Genomic DNA, 18,184 nt, shown 5'->3' with positions numbered 1-18,184 from the left:
AGCACACTCAAAATAAAAATAAACAAGGGCTGGATGGCTTAGAGATTAAGTGTACTTACTGCTCTTGCCAAGGACCTGGGTTTGAATCTAAACACCTACATGGTGACTCACAACTGTCTCTAACTCCAGTTCTAGTGGATCTGAAGCCCCTTTCTGGCTTGGGACCAAGCTTTCTGGTGGGCACCAAGTATGAACGTGATGCACAGCCAGACATGCTTGCAAAACACCTGCACAGCATAAAATAATAATAAAAGTGGAAACAAAATTAAAAACCTACATGTTTATTTATTATTATTTTAAAGTGATATATAATGCTATATAAATTGCACTACAACATGATGCTTTGAAACTGTGTACATTGTATAAAGCAAATCTGAATAATCAGTGTATCCACTGTTTCAAATGCTTATCATTTTGTTGTGGCACAACATTCAAAATCCAGATAGAACCAACTTTAAAAAAGACATCCCCCCCCATTGATAAATCATTTGAGACAAGAGTATATATAGGTTTATTTATTTTTCTTTCTCTGGTTACTTGGATCGTCCCCTCTATTTTCTTAGATCCTGGAACTGGACAGACTCTTAGGAAACATCTAATCCTTGTTTTACCAGTGCCGAGTGTCTTCTGTGATGTCCCAGCCAGTTGGTCACCATCATCCACTGGACCCTGGCCAGAGGCAGGGAAGCCAATCTCCCAAGGATGCATTCCATTTTTAGACAGCCCTACTTGTTAGAAAGCCTTGGACTTTCTAAGAAAGTGCATGGCCTGTGGGCTTTTCCTGCTGTCGAGGTGCAGGACTAGGTTTCATAGAGCATCTCGTGAGCCCTAAGGATCTAACTTTCCTTTGGGAACCCCCTTTGAGGACTGTCCTAGGGCAGGCTGTGCACTCACTAAAATCAGAATTGCCAAAGCCCTCATTGTGAAATCTCACAGTGGGTTAAACGAACCTAGATCCCGAGTATCAAATTAGCCTGGAGGGACCTGTGCCCCCACCCCAGCCCTTTGTCCCTCCAGTTGTGGGAAACCTCTGTGTCGGTCTTCAAGTTCCAAAACAATGGCTGGTTTTCTGCCAGGTCTCTCTTGGCAAAGCGTTTCCTGGGATCACAGTGCAGAAGTCAAATGAAGGACTTATGGAGACAAACGCTCTCCTCTGCTGTGGAGGGGCCATTTCACGGGGGAATCAGGGCTCCCTTGTCCACATAACCTTGACAAAGGCACTTCTGGATTTGAGATTTCAGGATTTTTCCACTAACCATTCCCTTGGTTGTCCCTTTGTTTGCCTCCTAAGATTTATTAGGCCGGTTGGAGCTTAATCTTGCTGTTGTTTATTTGAATTCTTCCTCTTTTTATGTCGGGCTGAGTTTTTGCCTTGCACATCCATGGCTTTTCAGAGCTTCTCAGTGGCATTACGACATGTTTATATTTGCTGCTGGAGCCAAACTCATGTGCAAAGAACTGTTTTATTAACGGTATCAAGTCTACAGCTCTTCCTGCCTACTTTGCAGAGGTCCATATTACTCCGGCAGAGCTTCCGAGAGCTCCACAGATTGCTTCTGAGGCAGGAGGGAGGTCAAGCCTTCAGACGGGAGCAGGAGCTGCTTTCCCTGTCCAACCTTGGGTACCAGCCAGGGCAATGTCATCATCGTGGCAGAGACCTAATGAGCTGTCCCCTTTCCCACTAACCCCGGAATCAGGGGAGCTAGAAGCACATTTAAAGATGACCTCACTCGTTCATGATGTATGTGTATGGCCAGTAGGCTGATTGCTTCTATTTATTGAATTACAAATATTTAAAACTGAACAAATAGGGTCCCTTTCTCCTCTTTTTAAAGGTGAGGGTTTTTTTTGGGGGGGGGAGGGGCGGTGTGATGGGGGGGGGGGAGGACACCAGGCTCAGACTTAAGGGAAGAAAGGAGGAGCGGCTGGCTGTCAGCTGTTCATGCTGAGAGTGTTGGAATTTCTTAGTGATGTGTTTCCTTGGAGACAAGCTGTATTTTCCCTTAGACCAGTTCCTTGTGGGGGAAGAATATGCTTTCCTGGCAGCTTGCTTGAAGAAGAGAACCCTTCCTCCCCTCAAAAAGAAAAAGAAAAAAAAAAAAAAACCAAAAAACTCTCCAACCACACCCGACCAATAAAGCTGAACAGCCCCTCCTTGTCAAAATTTTAAACACCTCCACAGTGTATTTATTTATTTATTTTTTACCGTGCCTCACTTAGACTGGGACTTCCTGGGGCTGGGACAGAGAAAAAAGTCCAGATGGGAAGGTGTGTCAGGCTTTGGTACCCCCCCCCCCATCCTCCCACCCCTGCTTCCCCCAGGGCTGATTTACTAAGCAGAACATTATCACTCTCATCCTGGGAGCTCTCTGCATGCAGAACTGAGAACGGTCAGCAACTTTCTTCAGTTTCTTAATGAGATTCCACCTTTCTCCCCCAGCTCTCAAACAGAAAAGGTTTGCATCCAGTCCCACAGGATATTGTCTTTCCCTGCCTCTCTGTACCCCATCCTGCAGAATTTGGGTGTGATTCCACTTGGCCATAATCCTTTTATCTTCTCCCAAGGAAGGGCTGTTTCAGTTAAGAGAGTGCTTTACCAATTTAAATATATAATATTTGTGGGCTAATGTAAAAAGGGAAATATGAAACAAAAGGAAAAGATCCATATCTCTGCCTCTGAGAGGCCACTGATTTAGCTCTCTTTCTATTTCTTCAGTCGAGTAATTCATGTAGTATATATTTATTGGGTACCTGTTGCACACTGGAAATGATGTCAGGTACTAAGAAGAGCACTTAACAACAGCACTGCTCTTCTGTCTATGAATATGCATGTTTAAACTGCGAATCTGCCTTTAACTATAAGCGGCACCATCATCATCACTACCACCACCACCACCACCATCATCACCATCACTACCATTACCACCACCATCACTACCATCATCATCACCATCACTACCATTACCACCACCATCACTACCATCATCATCACCACCACCACCACCATCATCACCACCACCACCGTCATCATCACCACCACTACCAATACCATCATGATGACTGTTGCCACCATCACCACTAGTTTCAGGCTGGCCAAACTCTGAGTCTGTGGTCTGGTCTACAGAGCAAGTACGAGGAAAGCCAGGGCTACACAGAAACCCTGTCTCAACAAACAAACAAAACAACACAACAACAACAACAACAACAAAGAATTCTCTTCCTTTTGCCTCTGCTCTTGAAGGGTTTATTTGTGACATGTAAAGATTCTGCATTGATAAGGTTTCTTTGGGCATGTTAAAGATGGTGTTTCACTGTCTTCTGACCTCCGTGGGTGATACCTCAACTACTGCTTGAATCATTGTCCTGGATGTAATGCTTCTTTTTTCCTTCTGTATACTTATAACTTGCTCTTTGTCTTTGGATCCTGACAATTGGTCTTTGATATTTCTTGACAGGCATTCTTTGTTTCTGGTCTCGCTTGGTGATTGTTGAGTTTCTTGAATTTATTTATATGTATACATTTCATCAAACCAAGGCACTGTTCAGTCATTATTTCTCAGATAGTTTTTTATACTTAGTTCTCTCTCTGCCCTCTTCCAGGGCTCTGGCTGTCTGTATAGTCGTGTTCCAAAGGCCCCTGAACATTTGTTAATCCTTCTCCTTTATCTATGACTGTATAATTCCCATTGATAGGTCAAGTTCATGTAACCCCTTCCCCTCAATCTCCAGTTTGCTGGAGATTCATCCCATTTATTTTTCAGTTCTATAAATTTCTGTGATTTCTATTTTATTGTTTTTGTTTTTCCTCTAGTCTGCCTCACCCCCCCCCTTGTTTTTTTATTTTTTATTTTTTTATTTTAGACAGGATCTCTTTTATTATGTAGTTCTGGCCATCTTGGAACTCTTTCTGTAGTCCAGGCTGACTTCAAACCCACAGAGATCTGTCTGCCTCTGCCTCCTGAGTCCTGGGGTTAAAGGTGTACACCGCCACCTGACTCATTTTTTAACTTATTACAAGCATCTTTCTTTCTTCCTCTCTTTCTCTCTTTCTTTATTTTTGAGACAGGATTTCTCTGTGTAGTCCTGGCTGCCCTGGAACTCACTTTGTTTTTGTTTTCAAGACAAGGTCTCACTATATAACCCTGGTTGACCTAGAAAGATGTGTAGACCAGGCTGTCCTTGAATTCATAGAGGACCTCCTGCCTCTGCCTTCCAAGTGCTGAGTTAAAGGCCTGTGCCACCATGCCCTGCCACAAGTGTGTTTTCTTTTATTTTGCTGAAGATGGATATAAGTGTCTTTGTTTGCTTGTTCTCCTTTTCCTCTTTCTTTCCATGGTATTGGATTGAGTTTAGAGGGGTTTCTCTTTAAAATCCTGGGCTGCTAATCCTAACATTGGGTCATCCCAGGGTTGGTCTCAGTCGGTTTTTCCTTGTCTTAGAATGTCTTCCATTTTCCCATTTCTTTGTGTGCTGTAAGCTTGGGTCTTGTCAAGGACCCTGAGATGTTAAGTTGCAGAGATTCTGGATTCTGTTATTCTTCTTCAATGAATACTAGTTTTCCTTAGTTTTTGTATTTTGTTTATCTTGGACTGAAACCAGAAATTCTGCCTGTTGGGTGGCAGTGTGAATATTGGGTCTGCTGAGTGCATTGAGGGTGCTCTGTGCATGCGGAGCTCAGTAGTCAGTCAGGTGTGGGCAAATCTGAAGAACGATCTCAGACTTGCTCCTTCCTGGTGAACATAATTTCTCAGATTCGAGTCTCCTCACCCTCAGACCAGAAAGACTGCATTTTGCCCAATAGACACCCAGGCAAAGATAGCGACCCATGATCCCTTTCTATCTGTCATTCTGTACAACTCTTCCTTCAGGAAGGTATTGTCTATATTCATTCTCTAACACCTTTTGAGGCCTCTTCTCATGGATGGTTACCTGAGTATATAATTACCTGCAGGGATTTATAGCTTTTTGGAAGCTTGTTAATAAACTAGGATCTTAGTTACCATCAAAGCCAACCTTCCCGAGCTTTAGTAAGGAAAATAGAAAATACGTAGAAAATACGTAATGTTTTGTCGTACTATCAATCCTCTGTTTGCCGTTAGTACCCTCATAGCTCTGAGGCTGGAGTGCAGCAGTCACGTGTTACTGTAACTCCTGTAGTACGTGTTGGCTTAGGGTCAGCTCATTTGGTTGGACTTGGCTGAGGCTGGCTTATTCCTGTGTCATAAGTTGGCTGGGGGCTTTGCTTCAGATGAGTGTCAGAGTTGAGACCCAGTTCCTGGGGTCTTCTGCTTTCTTCCTGAATGCAGGGTCAGCCTGGGCTTTTTTTTTTCCTTCAAGAGTTTCACTGGGCGGTGGTGGCGCACGCCTTTAATCCCAGTACTTGGGAAGCAGAGCCAGGCGGATCTCTGTGAGTTCAAGGCCAACCTGGGCTACCAAGTGAGTCCCAGGAAAGGCGCAAAGCTACACAGAGAAACCCTGTCTCGAAAAACTAAATAAAAAAAAGAAAGGAAGAAAGAAAGAGTTTCTCTATGTAGCCCTGGCTGTCCTAGAATTCACCCTGACTATGCTGTCCTTGAACTCACAGAAATCTGCCTGCCTCTGCCTCCAAATACTGGGATTAAAGGCGTGTGCCGCCAACACCCAGCTCCTGGATTTAGCATTCTTATGGTGATGGCAGAAGTATAAGAAAGCAGTTTCATGGTGCTGGAGAGACAAGTCAGCAGTTAAGAGCATTGGCTACTTTTTTTCAGAGGACCCAGGTTCGATTCCCAGAACCCACATGGTGGGTTACAACTGTCTATGACTCTAGTTCCCGGTACCCGACCCCTTCTGTTAGTCTGTGCAGGCACCAGAAACACATGGAATGAACAGAAAAACATGTAGGCAAAACACTCATACACATGAAATAAAATGAATTTTTAAAAAAGGGAAAGCAGTTTTAGCAATGTTTGTCCAAGCCTCTGCTTATAATGTGCCTTCTAAAGTCTCCCCTGGCCAAGCCGAGTTACAGGGCTGCACTGGGATTCAAGAAAGGGCAAACAGCTGGGTGCTCTGGTGCATGGCTACCTGTCTACAATCCTCGAGAATCCCAGCACTCACGGGGCTGAGGCATGAGGATCAAGAATTCAGTTCAAGGCCAGGCTTGACTGCATAGTGAATCACTGTCTCAAAATCTCTCTCTCTCATACACACACACACACACACACACACACACACACACACACACACACACACACACACACGCGCGCGCGCGCGGATGGCTTCCACCACAGCAGGGGTAAATGCTCTTCACAGTTAAAGCAGGTGACAGGGAGCCAGAAAGGCTGTCCATACCTTTTAAACAGACTGAGAGTTAGTGAACAGAATTGTGTAGCCTACTTTTTTCATTTAATGTAACTACCATGTAGCAAACCATTTCTAGCTCTGTGAACATTTTAAGCCATTAAACATATTACCTCTCCTCCATTTACTGAATGCTTTGGCTGCCCTGGAACTCTCTATGTAGACCAGCCTGGCCTCAAACTCTGCCTGTCTCTGCTCCCTAAATGGTGGGATTAAAGGCATGCACCACTACATCCAGCTTTTTGTTGTTGCTAGAGATTAGGATTCTACGCAACCCTGGCCAGTCTGGAACTTGCTATGTAGATTCAGAATCACAGAGATCCACCTGCCTCTGTCTGCCAAGTCCTGGGATAAGAATGTTCCACAAACCAGCCCTAAACAGTTACTTGTTAGAGCTCTTGCATATATTATATCTTACAATATAGTCTTAGATGGTGTCCTTCCTAGCCCACCGAAGAAACTGAGGTATAGAGAGTCTAAGTAATGGCCTCAATTCATCCACTTCATAGGCAGCAGGAGCAGTCCCATTTTTATGTTTACCCATAATAGTATCAGAGAGCATGTCTGCGACTTTGAGTACTTCTCTAGGTCATTTCCTTTCCTAGAATCTGTGGTTACGGAGTAGTTGCTCTTTTACACGAATGTGATCTTCATTTTGCCATAGTTGACTGAACATTTCAAGTTTGTGGCTGGGTCAGCTCATTCCTCCCACGCCACCAGCAAAACTGTAAAACCTCAGGGTTGTTGTTGAGTGGAGTCTAAGTAGTCACTTGGTGAGCTTTGACAGACATGTGACGTCCTAAGGAGCAACCGGGACCAGTGAGCTGGTTTGCCTGAGAGTGGCCCTTGTCATGATGGGCTGTGTGACCAGCTCAGGGATGACAGCACAGGATTCTGCACACGGTGACCACTTTCAAAGGACAGCTTGATGGGAATTAGCATGACAGTCTAGTTCCCTGGTCCCACAGGGCTTGACAGGGCGCTGGAGGAAGGGAGTGACATCAATGGACTGGACTTGGTGAAGGGCCACCATCTGGATGGAGGCTTCTTATTGCTTGTCCTTTTTCTGTCTCCATCTTCTGTCAGCATGGGCTCCATAGATGCTTGTCAGAACAATGAGGAACATGGCTGGAGAGGAAGAGAAACCTGGTTGAGTTTCAGTTACTAGGTTTTGAATCAGAGTTAGGAAAGGGATGAGGTTGAATTGGGAATCTGGGATTGGTTGGGATGTTCTGAAGTCACTGGTTTGCTGAGCAGTCGGAACCACATGTGACCTTTAGTGCTGGCACATGTCAGGTCACCCGTAAATGCTCAAAGTTTTAAGGGCCATGTCCGCTGTGTACCTAACCCCTCCCCTTTTTGTTTTTTGCTTCAGGTGAGTAGCAAAGATGAAGATTTTCTGGACCTCTCTGTTGATGTGGAGCAGAACACCTCCATCACTCACTGTTTGAGGTAACCGCTTACATTCTGGCTGGGGTTTGAGCTTTTGACCTGGCCAGTGAACACATATGGGAAATCAAATCTCACATTTCTTCAAGATGTAATCTTGCTTTTAAACCAATATGTTCTTATTACTTGATATTTCTTCTCCAAGAGATTAAAAGTAAACACATAGAGTCTGGAGAAGGGTCTTATGGAGCAGAGAGAGGATCAGGTGGAAGTAATTAGTCACTGTAGTTAAAACTAAAACTGGAATCTTTAATACAGATCTATGTTTTGGCTCTCTGTGTATGTGTGCATGGATCTATGTGCATGTGTGCATTTGTCTGACAGATAATTAGTTAACACATATTCACATAATTAGTTAATAAATGATACAGATACAAATCATTACTTGTTCTCTAAGGTAACCTCAGGTTAATTTTGTGTGTTTTGAGAACTAGGATGAAATTCTGCATTGTTTTAATGTTCTTTAGAGATCTCTCCTTAGTGTTGAGAGGCAGTAATGTGCCTAGGATTGCTGTAGATAGAACGTATTCACTTGTGCATTGAAAATGTGTTCAGAGAGGCTGGAGAGACGGCTAAGTAGTTCTGTGTTCACACTGTTCTCCCAGAGGACCTGAATTCAGTTCTCAGCCCCCATGTCAGGCAATGCCCAACTGCATGTAATTCCAGCTTTAGGGGGATTCAGTGCTTGTGGCCTCCATAGCTACATCCATTTCTCACTTGAAATCCTCTCCTGGCCAGGAGGTTAGCCAGGTGTCCGAGCACCCTTTGAATCTCACTGTGCTTTCTCCATGTGAAAGTTGATCTTTAGGAATCCTGTTTCTACCTGTTTTGAGAAACTCAATTTATGTTCTGAGTTCACACACACTGTTATTCTTATTGCTTATTAAATAAATCTTTTTAAAGGAAAGAAACTGTGCTTAGAATTGTTACAAAGACCCCCACTCCCTTTAAATAAGGAAATAGGTGTTTATAATTTTCCTAGGCACAGGCTACAGGAATGAATGTCAGAAATGACCAAGCTCTAAGGCCTAAAGACCTGTCCACTTCCAGTCAAGTGGGACTATACAGATGACCCTCAGTGCATTTGAGGGAAGAAGACTGCCCTCTAGAGTGGCTGCGGGTGAAGGTGCTAATGTAGACTGAGTGGTAGGGGCAGGCTTCCACAATGTAGAGATGCCACAGGGTGTGGACGTCTTATAGTATTATAACAAGGCTTTGTTGGTTTGCATAAGTAAGAATCAGGAGACAGGAGCTTGCTGGGAGGGGGTTCTTGGTTCATCTGGAGTGTGGTAGGTTGTTTGACTTGGGAGCAGATAGCTTTTGTATTGCCCAGGGGCCTGAGCACTGCCCACGACCCACGTCTCTCCTATTCACTCTCAGCCAGGAGCAAGCAAGGAGAGTTTGCACTCTGCTCTGTAGGCTGGCCTTCCTCCAGCTTGGTTCTGTGAAGAGGCTGGGTTCTCAACATTCCTGTAAAAACAGACCATCTTGGTAGTCCCCCAGAGCTTGATGACTATAGCGAGTGGATGCCCGATGTACCTGGCTGGAAAAAGAGAAAGTTGTCCCAACATTGATCCTTTGGGGTGGGAGGAGGACATTGCCCATTCCCTTGCTTGGTAGAAATTTGGATTTGAAGAGGTACTGCTGCTTTGTGTACCTTGTGGGGGAGTTCCTGGGCCGTTTGAAGGCAGGTAGCCATAGTAGATGTAGCATTGGAACCCGGCAGATTAAGTGCTGAGTGGTTAGATCTGACCTGAGATGGAGACCTGAAACACAGGTTTCTGTTTCCGTGGAGGAATGAGTGTCGGTCCAGTTTCCCCAGTCAAGGCAAGGTTGAGGCTGTTGGAAATGGCAAAGCTGGGATGGGGGAGCATGCTGGGATGGGGGAGCATGCAGTATCTCTTAAGTCAGTTACTTTTCTCATTACTGTGATAAGATGTTTGGCAAATGGGAACTGAAGGGGAGAAGAGTTGATTTTTGGCTCGCAGTTTGAGGGTTCAGTCAATCACAGTGGGGAGGGCGTGGTGGCAGGATCACGGGGCAGCCGGTCACACCGCGTCCACAGTTAGGAAACAGGTGAATCCTCACGTTCAGCTCATCTCCCCCCCACCCTGCTTCTTCCTGTTTTTATTCAGTCCTAGACCCCAGTGCATGCGATGATGCTGTCTACATCAGTGTGGACCATTTGTTCCCAGTTCTCCTCTCTGGAAACACCCCCACAGCTACCCCTAGAAACATGTTTCCTAAGTCCCCCTAATGCCATTCAAGTTGACAAGGGTGATGAACCATCATAGCTCCCAAACTGGCCTTTTCAATCATTCCTATTCCTAACTGAATGGACGCTTCAGCCCAGCATTCCTGATAAGTACTCCAGCACTTTATAACACCCCCAAATTAGATCTTGGCCGGCTCACCTACATCCTTCATCATCGAGGGCTCTGGTGACGGTGCCCCAGCTTCCACCCCTTCTGTCAGAAGTACAGGAGACCTAGGGGTAGATAACACCAGGAGACCCATTAGCTGGTTTTGTTGTTGTTGTTGTTGTTGTCAGGTAAATCTTTGGATTAAGAAGGTTGTAGTGTTGCACACCTTTAATTCCAGCACTTGGGAAGTAGAGGCAGGCCAGCTTTCATAAATTCAAGGCCAGCCTGGTATACATAGTGAGTTCCATAATAACCAGGACTCAAATAGGTAAATGAATAAATGTTAAATAGTAATTGAAGTCTTTGAGTTGGGAGAAGGAAGGACAAAGGCATGGACCTCCAGGACTCAGTTTGGATTGTATTCCTTTTATCTGTGTGTCAATTAGCTCTTTGATATCCCCTGCATTACCGTTTTATGCTGTGCTGTTCCCGTCTTTCATTTATTTTAATGACTGTTCAGGACTCAAGCTGAAATCTTGGGATCTGAAGGACGTGCCCAGCCCTCTCTTTCCAGAAGGGCTTTGGGTGACAGACTCCAGAGTAGCCTTACTGAACTTTTGTCCCAGAGACGTGGTATAAATATCAGTAAAAATCCAGAGAGAAGCCACAGATCCACACTGTCATCTGAGCCAAAGGCTCAGACTTCAGACCTCAGCGTCTAGGCAGGGTGAGCAGCCTGTGACTGGGGACTCAAAGAAAGAGGGTGAACCGCCCCCCCCACCCCCCCTTGAAAAGCTCGGCGATGCCCTCAGGCAAAGGCTTAGCCTGCGTTCCATTTGTCCTGGCTGTCATTCCAAAGCCTTTCTGGTGGTTTTGCTCTTCCCCTTGAGTGCCCTTGCCTTTCCCTGCGGCTCTTCACAGAACCCAGACTTCGCCTCTAAGAGCTCAGGTTTAAAAGGACTTTCTCCGCTCTTCCTCTCACCTGAAATCCTCTGGGCCAGGAGGTCGACCAGGTGTCCGAGCGCCCTTTGAATCTCTCTGCGCTCTCTCCCAGTGAAAGCTGATCTGTAGGAATCCTGTTCCTACCTGCTTTGAGAAACTAATTTATGTCCTGAGTTTACACACTGTTACTCTTCCTGCTTGTCATGTGCTCTTTTATGTAGATGACCTTTGTTTTAGGTTTGGTCATTAGGGTCATTATGGAATTTCCTGGGATGTGGCGCTCACAGATTTCTTTCTTTTTTCAATTGATTTTTTTTTTTTTTGGTTAGGTTCCAAAGTAATGTGTTTCATTGTTGCATTTTCAGACATAATTTATTCTTATTTATTCATCCCAACGACCCTTGTTGCCTCTCCTGCTCTCTCTTCTTGGTTCCCTTCTTTCTTCACATGGCCCTTCTGCGTCACATCTATCTCATCTCTTCTGTCACCTCCCTCCTGCCCCCCTTCTGTTAGTGCTCCTTTCAAGTCAGTCTCTCTCTCTCTCTCTCTCTCTCTCTCTCTCTCTCACACACACACACACACACACACACACACACACACACACACACACACACAGATTCCATATATGGAAAAATTACCTTTCTGAATCTGGCTTATTTCACTTAACATAGTGATGTCCAGTTCCATCCATTTTCCTGTACATCATGATTTCATTCTTGTTTATGTCGGAATAGAAGTCTATTGTATATATGTACCACATTTTTTCTTTAAATTTGTTCATCTGTCGATAGACATCTAGGATGGTTCTACCTCTTGTGAATCGGGTAGCAATCAGCACGGATGTCCAAGTGTCTCTGTGGTGTTGGGCTGGTTCTGTGCATTGTGAATAAGGTATTGGTTGGCATGGATGCATGTGTTATGTCTGAGGTATGCTGACTTAGAAGGCCTCCAAGTGGGAATCCAGTGGTGGTAAGCTGGGTCATATTTTATTTGTTTGTTTATTTGTCTTTGAGGACCCTCTATACTAATTTCCATAGTGTCTGTCCTTCTTCCATCCCTCTGTCTGTCTCTCCATTCCCCTCCTTCTCTCTTGTTTCTTTAACATTCAAGTTAGTGGTTCTCACACTTTGGTGCAAGTAGCAGAATCACCTGAGATATTAGCAAAACCAGAGGCATAGAGCACGTTCCGAACCTTGGTGATGCTGGGCTTCTGGTGATTCTGGTACACCAAACACCAAGCTCAGTTCTAACTCATGGGGACCACCAACGCCACTGACACTGCTTGGGATGTCACTAGAAATGTAGTCTTTAGAATCAGAATCTGTATTTTGACCAGATTCCCCAAGTGTTTCTTTTGCATGCTAACATCTGGGTGGACTGGAACTGCTGGTCTCCACTCCGGCAGCTCAGTGGGATTTCTGGTCTAGTAGAATGCATTTGTGCCTGGATTTTACCTGGAGGGATCTGATGGACTTGACTGATGTAGGAGTGGAAGGTGGAGCCGAGTGTTGATTGAGATTGCTTTTAAAATTATGGAGCCCTTGGGGCTGGAGAGATGGCTCAGAGGCTAAGAGCACTGACTGCTCTTCCAGAGGTCCTGAGTTCAATTCCCAGCAACCACATGGCAGCTCACAACATACATACAGATATTACATACTAAATAAATAAATCTTTAAAATATAGAGCACTTGGTTTGGAGAGATGGCTCAGTGGTCAAGAACACTAGCTGCCCTTACAGAGGACCTGAGTTCAGTTCACAGCACCTATATTGGGCAGCTCATAGCCACCTTTTACTCCAGTTCTAGGGGATCTGAAGCCTCCTGGCCTCAGTGGGCACACCTGTACTCCCCTTCACACACCCACCCAGCACCATAAGCAACATACAGACAATTTAAAAACAAAACAAATCTTCAAAAAGTGGAAACCCAAAGTACTTAAAAGACAAAGCTGAGGTTCTGTGAAGGAGCCAGAGGGCAGGACAAGGCACTCAATGTGCAACGACTTCCTATTTCTTTTCTTTGGTGTTGGCTTTTGTTTGTGAGATTTCTCTCTGACCCCGGAACTTACTGATTCAGCTCTGCTGGCTTGTAGGGAGAGCTTCCTTCTAACCTCTCTCCCAGGCACTGCTGTCCCAGATGGGTGCTGTCTCACCAGCTGGCTCTTAACATAGGTGCTGGGGACAAACCCAGGTCCCCACGCTTGTGGAACAGGCAGTTTAACAGCCCCAGACGTCACATTTTCTAACGCTTAGCTGCCCGTTTTCTAAAGAGAGAAAGAAGGTGGTGTTGGTTTGGTCTAGGAGGAGACGGGGGAGGGAACATTATGATTAGAATTATAACATGAATTTTCAATTAAAAAAAAGAATTTTCTCTTATAGATGAGTTGGTTCTATTTTATTGACTAGATTAAGATTTTAATTGAGGGCCGCCAAGATGGCTCAGTGGGTAAAGGTGCTTGCTGCCAAGCCTCGAGACCTGAGTTCAAGCCCCAGCTCCCAGGTGATGGAAGGAGAAAGCCAGTTCCCCAAAGTTGTCCTCTGACCTCCCCATGTGCATGCCCACATACATATATACATACATAATGGAAAAGAAACGTAATAAAAACTTTATTAAAAAAAACCATTTTAATCGAAACTATAAAAAGTCTGTACATTAGTTGGGCATACTAGCTCTCTACGACGTGGGAACACCTTCCCACCCAAGAACAGTTTTTCTCCACTTAACTCAGGCTGGGTATGTCTCCATGCAGCTTTCAAGTTTCTTTATAAAGGCATGCATTTCTTATTAGATTTGTTCCCATGGTGAATCTTAAAATAATGTTTGATTGCTATTACGACCCTTTTTAAAGCAACACAGAGCACTCTGTCCTGCCCCAGCCTTCTCTGTGCATCAGAAATTTTATCCTGAGTTCTAGAGAGATCTCTCGGTTGCCTCCCGCCTATTTTAACGTGGCCTTCGGAAACTTCCCCAACCTTTCTTGCTCGCTTTATTATTATTTTGATCTTGATGTGAGAGAGAGAATCTCTTATGCATTCCAGGCTGGCCTTGAACTCTTGAGCCTCCATGCCTAAGTGCCCGGGCGCTGCACTGACAGGCGGACAGCACCAAGTTCTAACCACCAGTCTGAGCTCACAGAGCTGCTCTGCTTCCATTACTGCTGGGCCGGCCCCTCATGGCCTACCTTCCCTGTCCATTTTTCCAAGTTCACTGTCAAGACAGCAGTCGTGATTCTTATTGTGGCATTGTGCTTCTGACCAGCTGAGCCTGGGGAGGATGGTGGCCTTTTTAAACTGGGCCTTTAAATCAATCCAAGTTGAGTAACCATTATCTAAATGCACGGGACTAGATGTGTTTGGGATGTTGAGACCAGGGTTGCTCAATCAGGGAGAGCTTCTGGCTGTATTTTTATCCTGTCTCCGCCTACAAAGAATGTTTAGTTTTTAAGATGTAGATGTGTTTGGTTGCTTGCTCTTTGCTGTGCTTCCCTTGATTGTTCTGATCAAGGAAACGATCGCACACAAAATTCCACAGCAGTTACTCGGTGAGGTCTTCATTCAGCGGCGTTTGAGTCTGATTGCTCACTAAGGACTTGAAATCTGCAGGGTCGACATGATTGCCTGTCAAGGGCCTCCTTATCGCCCGACCTCTTCCAAGCCTTTCTCTGTAGAGCTGTTGAAAGCAGCAGCAGCTCTCAGAAACGCTGTCTGCCTCTGTCTTTCCTGTGTTCAGGAGCCACTGAGCTGTAGGGGCCACGCGGGCTTCTTAGTAATACCTGAGGAGGAGCTGCTTGCTCCCTGCAGCTGTGACCCTCCCGCACACCCCCATGCTGTGCCTTACATCTGTGTCTCCCTGACACACTTCCTTCTGTGAGAACCTGATGAGGACATTGCCTCTTAGAAAAATACCTTGATTATTCCGGTACATGTTTATTTTCTCTTTTCTCTCTGCTTTCCCCATGGGCTTCATTCTTCTGTCTTTTTTCATTCGTTTGTTCATTCATTCATTCATTCATTCATTCATTCATTCATTCATTCAGCAGGGTCAGGCTGGATATCTACCAGTGAGCAAAATAGACAAGGTCTCTCCCTGCCCTGTTAAGAGTACTCACTGTGTGGATACAGAGTCGCAGAGTTCAGGGTCCAGCATCTTGTGCATGGCGGTAACCACAGTTCTGAGGTGTTTGGAGGCAGGATAATGGTCGGATCTCAGGACTAGCTGAGAAAACATGAGCCTCAGGTTTGGGTAGAGAACCTGCCTCAAAGGAAGATAAGGAAAGTGATGAAGGAGGATAGCCAATGCCCTCTCTGGCCTCTGTGCACACACACACACCTTTAAAAACAAAACAGGCAAACACAGGAAACCAACCACAGTGGCATCAGAGCCTGCTGGGGTTCCTTAAGTGGTCAGAGAAATCCACTGAGTTCTGAATAGCTAGCCTTCCCAGCCACGAGGCCTCTGGAAAGCACCCTCATTGCTGAGGAAGTAGCCCCTACCTGTGTCCCTTGGGTAGAGAGCTACCCAAGGCCCAGATGGCTGGATCAGGAAGAGGCAGAGTAGAGGAGGAGGCAGGGTCCGATTAGTAGGGTCTGGTGCCCAGGGCCTGCAGAGTAGAGGAGGCAGGGTCCGATTAGTAGGGTCTGGTGCCCAGGGCCTGCAGAGTAGAGGAGGAGGCAGGGTCTGATTAGTAGGGTCTGGTGCCCAGGGCCTGCAGAGTAGAGGAGGAGGCAGGGTCTGATTAGTAGGGTCTGGTGCCCAGGGCCTTTGGTGTGGGAGCTGGACTGTTTCTCCTGAGTGCAGGAGGAAACTTTTGGAGAGGAGATCTTAGGCAGGCGAATCACCTCTCGTGGTTGTGACTAAGCTACATCTATTTGCTCATTTGCACTTGTCTCTGTGTGAGCATAGTTATTCTTCAGATCCCCAGGACCTAGCACCTATCTGGGAATTTAGCAAATGGATAATGGCTTTCTTTTGATGCGCTCTTCATAAGTGATAGATCATTAACACCATCTTCTCTTTAGTAAAACCTGATCATTCCGCTGCTTCCCCGGGTGGGGTGGTGGTGGTGGTGAGGGTGTCTGTGAAGAAGGAAGTGTCAACAGGCATTTTCAAAACTGCAGGACAGTATATTCTAGATGTTGTTTTTAGCCTTTTGAAGCTGGCCACAGAAAAAAAATGAGAGGCCGTGACATGGAGAAAGTGGAAGCTCTAAGCAGCCGGCAGAACCTTCTGATGACTGTGCCAGCAGCCACAGCGGCCTTGCTTTTAAAAAGGCAGTGGACTGGAGTGCTTATCCTGGGGTGCGTGGGAGAGCAGGGCTGGGTGGAAGGTTGTCACTGCATGTGTGTGTGTGTGTGTGTGTGAGAGAGAGAGAGAGAGCAAGAATGTGTGTGTATGTGTGTGCATGTGTGTATGTGTGTCTGTGTGTGAGAGAGAGCAAGAATGTGTATGTGGTGTGTGTGTGTGTCTGTGTGTGAGAGAGAGTGTGTGTGTGAGAGAGCAAGAATGTGTGTGTGTGTGTGTGTATGTGTGTCTGTGTGTGTGTCTGTGTGTGAGAGAGAGCAAGAATGTGTATGTGGTGTGTGTGTGTGTGTGTGTGTGTGTGTGTGTGTGTGTGTGTGTGTGTGTCTTATGTAGCCCAGGCTGGCCTTAGACTCACTAGGTGGTGGGTGACCTGGAGCCCTGACCCATCTGCTCCCACCTCCCTAGTGTAAAGATTGTAGGAGTGCACCCCACGCAGTTTGTACAGCTCTACGGATAGAACCCAGGGCCTTTGGCATGTGCCAGTCAAGAACTCCACCACTGAGCTATATATACCCCTGGACCCTTCTTAGGGTTCTCTTAGCTGACAGTTAGGACAGTTGTGTATCGTTCTGATCTTTGAAACATGGAACCTCCGAGATGCCATTTTTAAGTTAACATAGAAAAATATCACTTTGGATTTTATGATTGCCTTTTTTGGGGACACCAGGGTCTAAGAGTAGGCTTTTGCTATGGGTGGTATTTATCTAACTTACAGATATTGTTATTATTATTAAATACTGACTTCCCCCCCTCCTGAGTCTGTTAGAAACTCTAGTTTGTATCTGTCTGGGTGTCCTTCAATAAAACTTTGTTTTGTTTTTGTTTGGGAATGGGGGCTGCTTTTGAACTCACAGTGTAGCTTAGGCTGGCTTTAAACTCCCCACCCTCCTGCCTTAGCCGCCTGAGTGCTAGGATTACAGGTGTGTGCCAACACGTCTGGCTTAGAGCAAGCTGTGTTTCCAGACTGCTCATGGAGAAGCCATAGTCCTATAGACGTGTTCTAATGGCGGACCGGTCCCAGCCTTCAGAAGGCTTTTTTGTGATTACTGTTTTCTCCACTTTCACTGGGAAATTACCCTTCAGGTAATGGAGGGGTGTACATGTGGTGTATTAAGTATGTCTGGGCTTTTTTTAAGAGGTGAAAATATTTTTCTCCACAGAGACTTCAGCAACACAGAAACACTGTGTAGTGAACAAAAATATTATTGTGAAACGTGCTGCAGCAAACAGGAGGCTCAGAAGAGGTGCGTGAGGGGCTAAGGGGGGGCGGGTGGGGAGGGTGAAGGTGAGGGGCTAAGTGGGGGTCGGGTGGAGAGGGTTAAGGGGAGGGGCTAAATGGGGGTCGGGTGGAGAGGGTTAAGGGGAGGGGCTAAGGGGAGCGGGTGGGGAGGGTTAAGGGGAGAGGCTAAGGGGAGCGGGTGGGGAGGGTTAAGGGGAGGGGCTAAGTGGGGGTCGGGTAGGGAGGGTTAGGGGGGTGGCTCCCGGCAGGAGGGCTCCGTGGGTCTGGGATCTCAGTTTCACAGAGCCTGGGAGTCAGGAACCTTCCTCACCCGGGAAACCTGGATAGGAGTGCTGTCCTGGGGAAGTTGGCGTTTGTCTGTTTGCACGTTCTTTCAACCCTCACCAAATACCAAGTGTTACTGTGTGCCAGATCCTATGCTGGCAAACAAGAGGGCCTCCGATGTACTCACTACGCCCTTAGGGTTAAAGATAAACAATATAAGGTACTTTGCATCATGCATAACACACAGTATACACAGCGTTGCTGCTTTGGGCTAGACCTTGGCT

At 45.9% G+C, this 18,184-nt stretch overlaps 1 protein-coding gene across 2 annotated transcripts in view; it reads left to right on the top strand.

Moving 5' to 3' along the window:
• Usp46 (ubiquitin specific peptidase 46) overlaps window positions 1-18,184 on the top strand; it is a 75,253-nt gene that overhangs the window by 45,868 nt on the left and 11,201 nt on the right. For both annotated transcript variants that reach the window (XM_006979704.4, XM_076546448.1), the window contains exons 5-6: window positions 7,718-7,794; window positions 17,557-17,640. In XM_006979704.4, coding sequence (XP_006979766.1) covers window positions 7,718-7,794; window positions 17,557-17,640 — 161 coding nt within the window. The remainder of the gene's footprint in view (window positions 1-7,717; window positions 7,795-17,556; window positions 17,641-18,184) is intronic.

The sequence above is a fragment of the Peromyscus maniculatus genome, chromosome 10, assembly GCF_049852395.1.
Source record: "Peromyscus maniculatus bairdii isolate BWxNUB_F1_BW_parent chromosome 10, HU_Pman_BW_mat_3.1, whole genome shotgun sequence".
Classification (NCBI taxonomy): Eukaryota; Metazoa; Chordata; class Mammalia; order Rodentia; family Cricetidae; genus Peromyscus; species Peromyscus maniculatus.
Note: the sequence above shows the minus strand (reverse complement) of the source record. Positions and strands in the feature narration are given on the sequence as shown.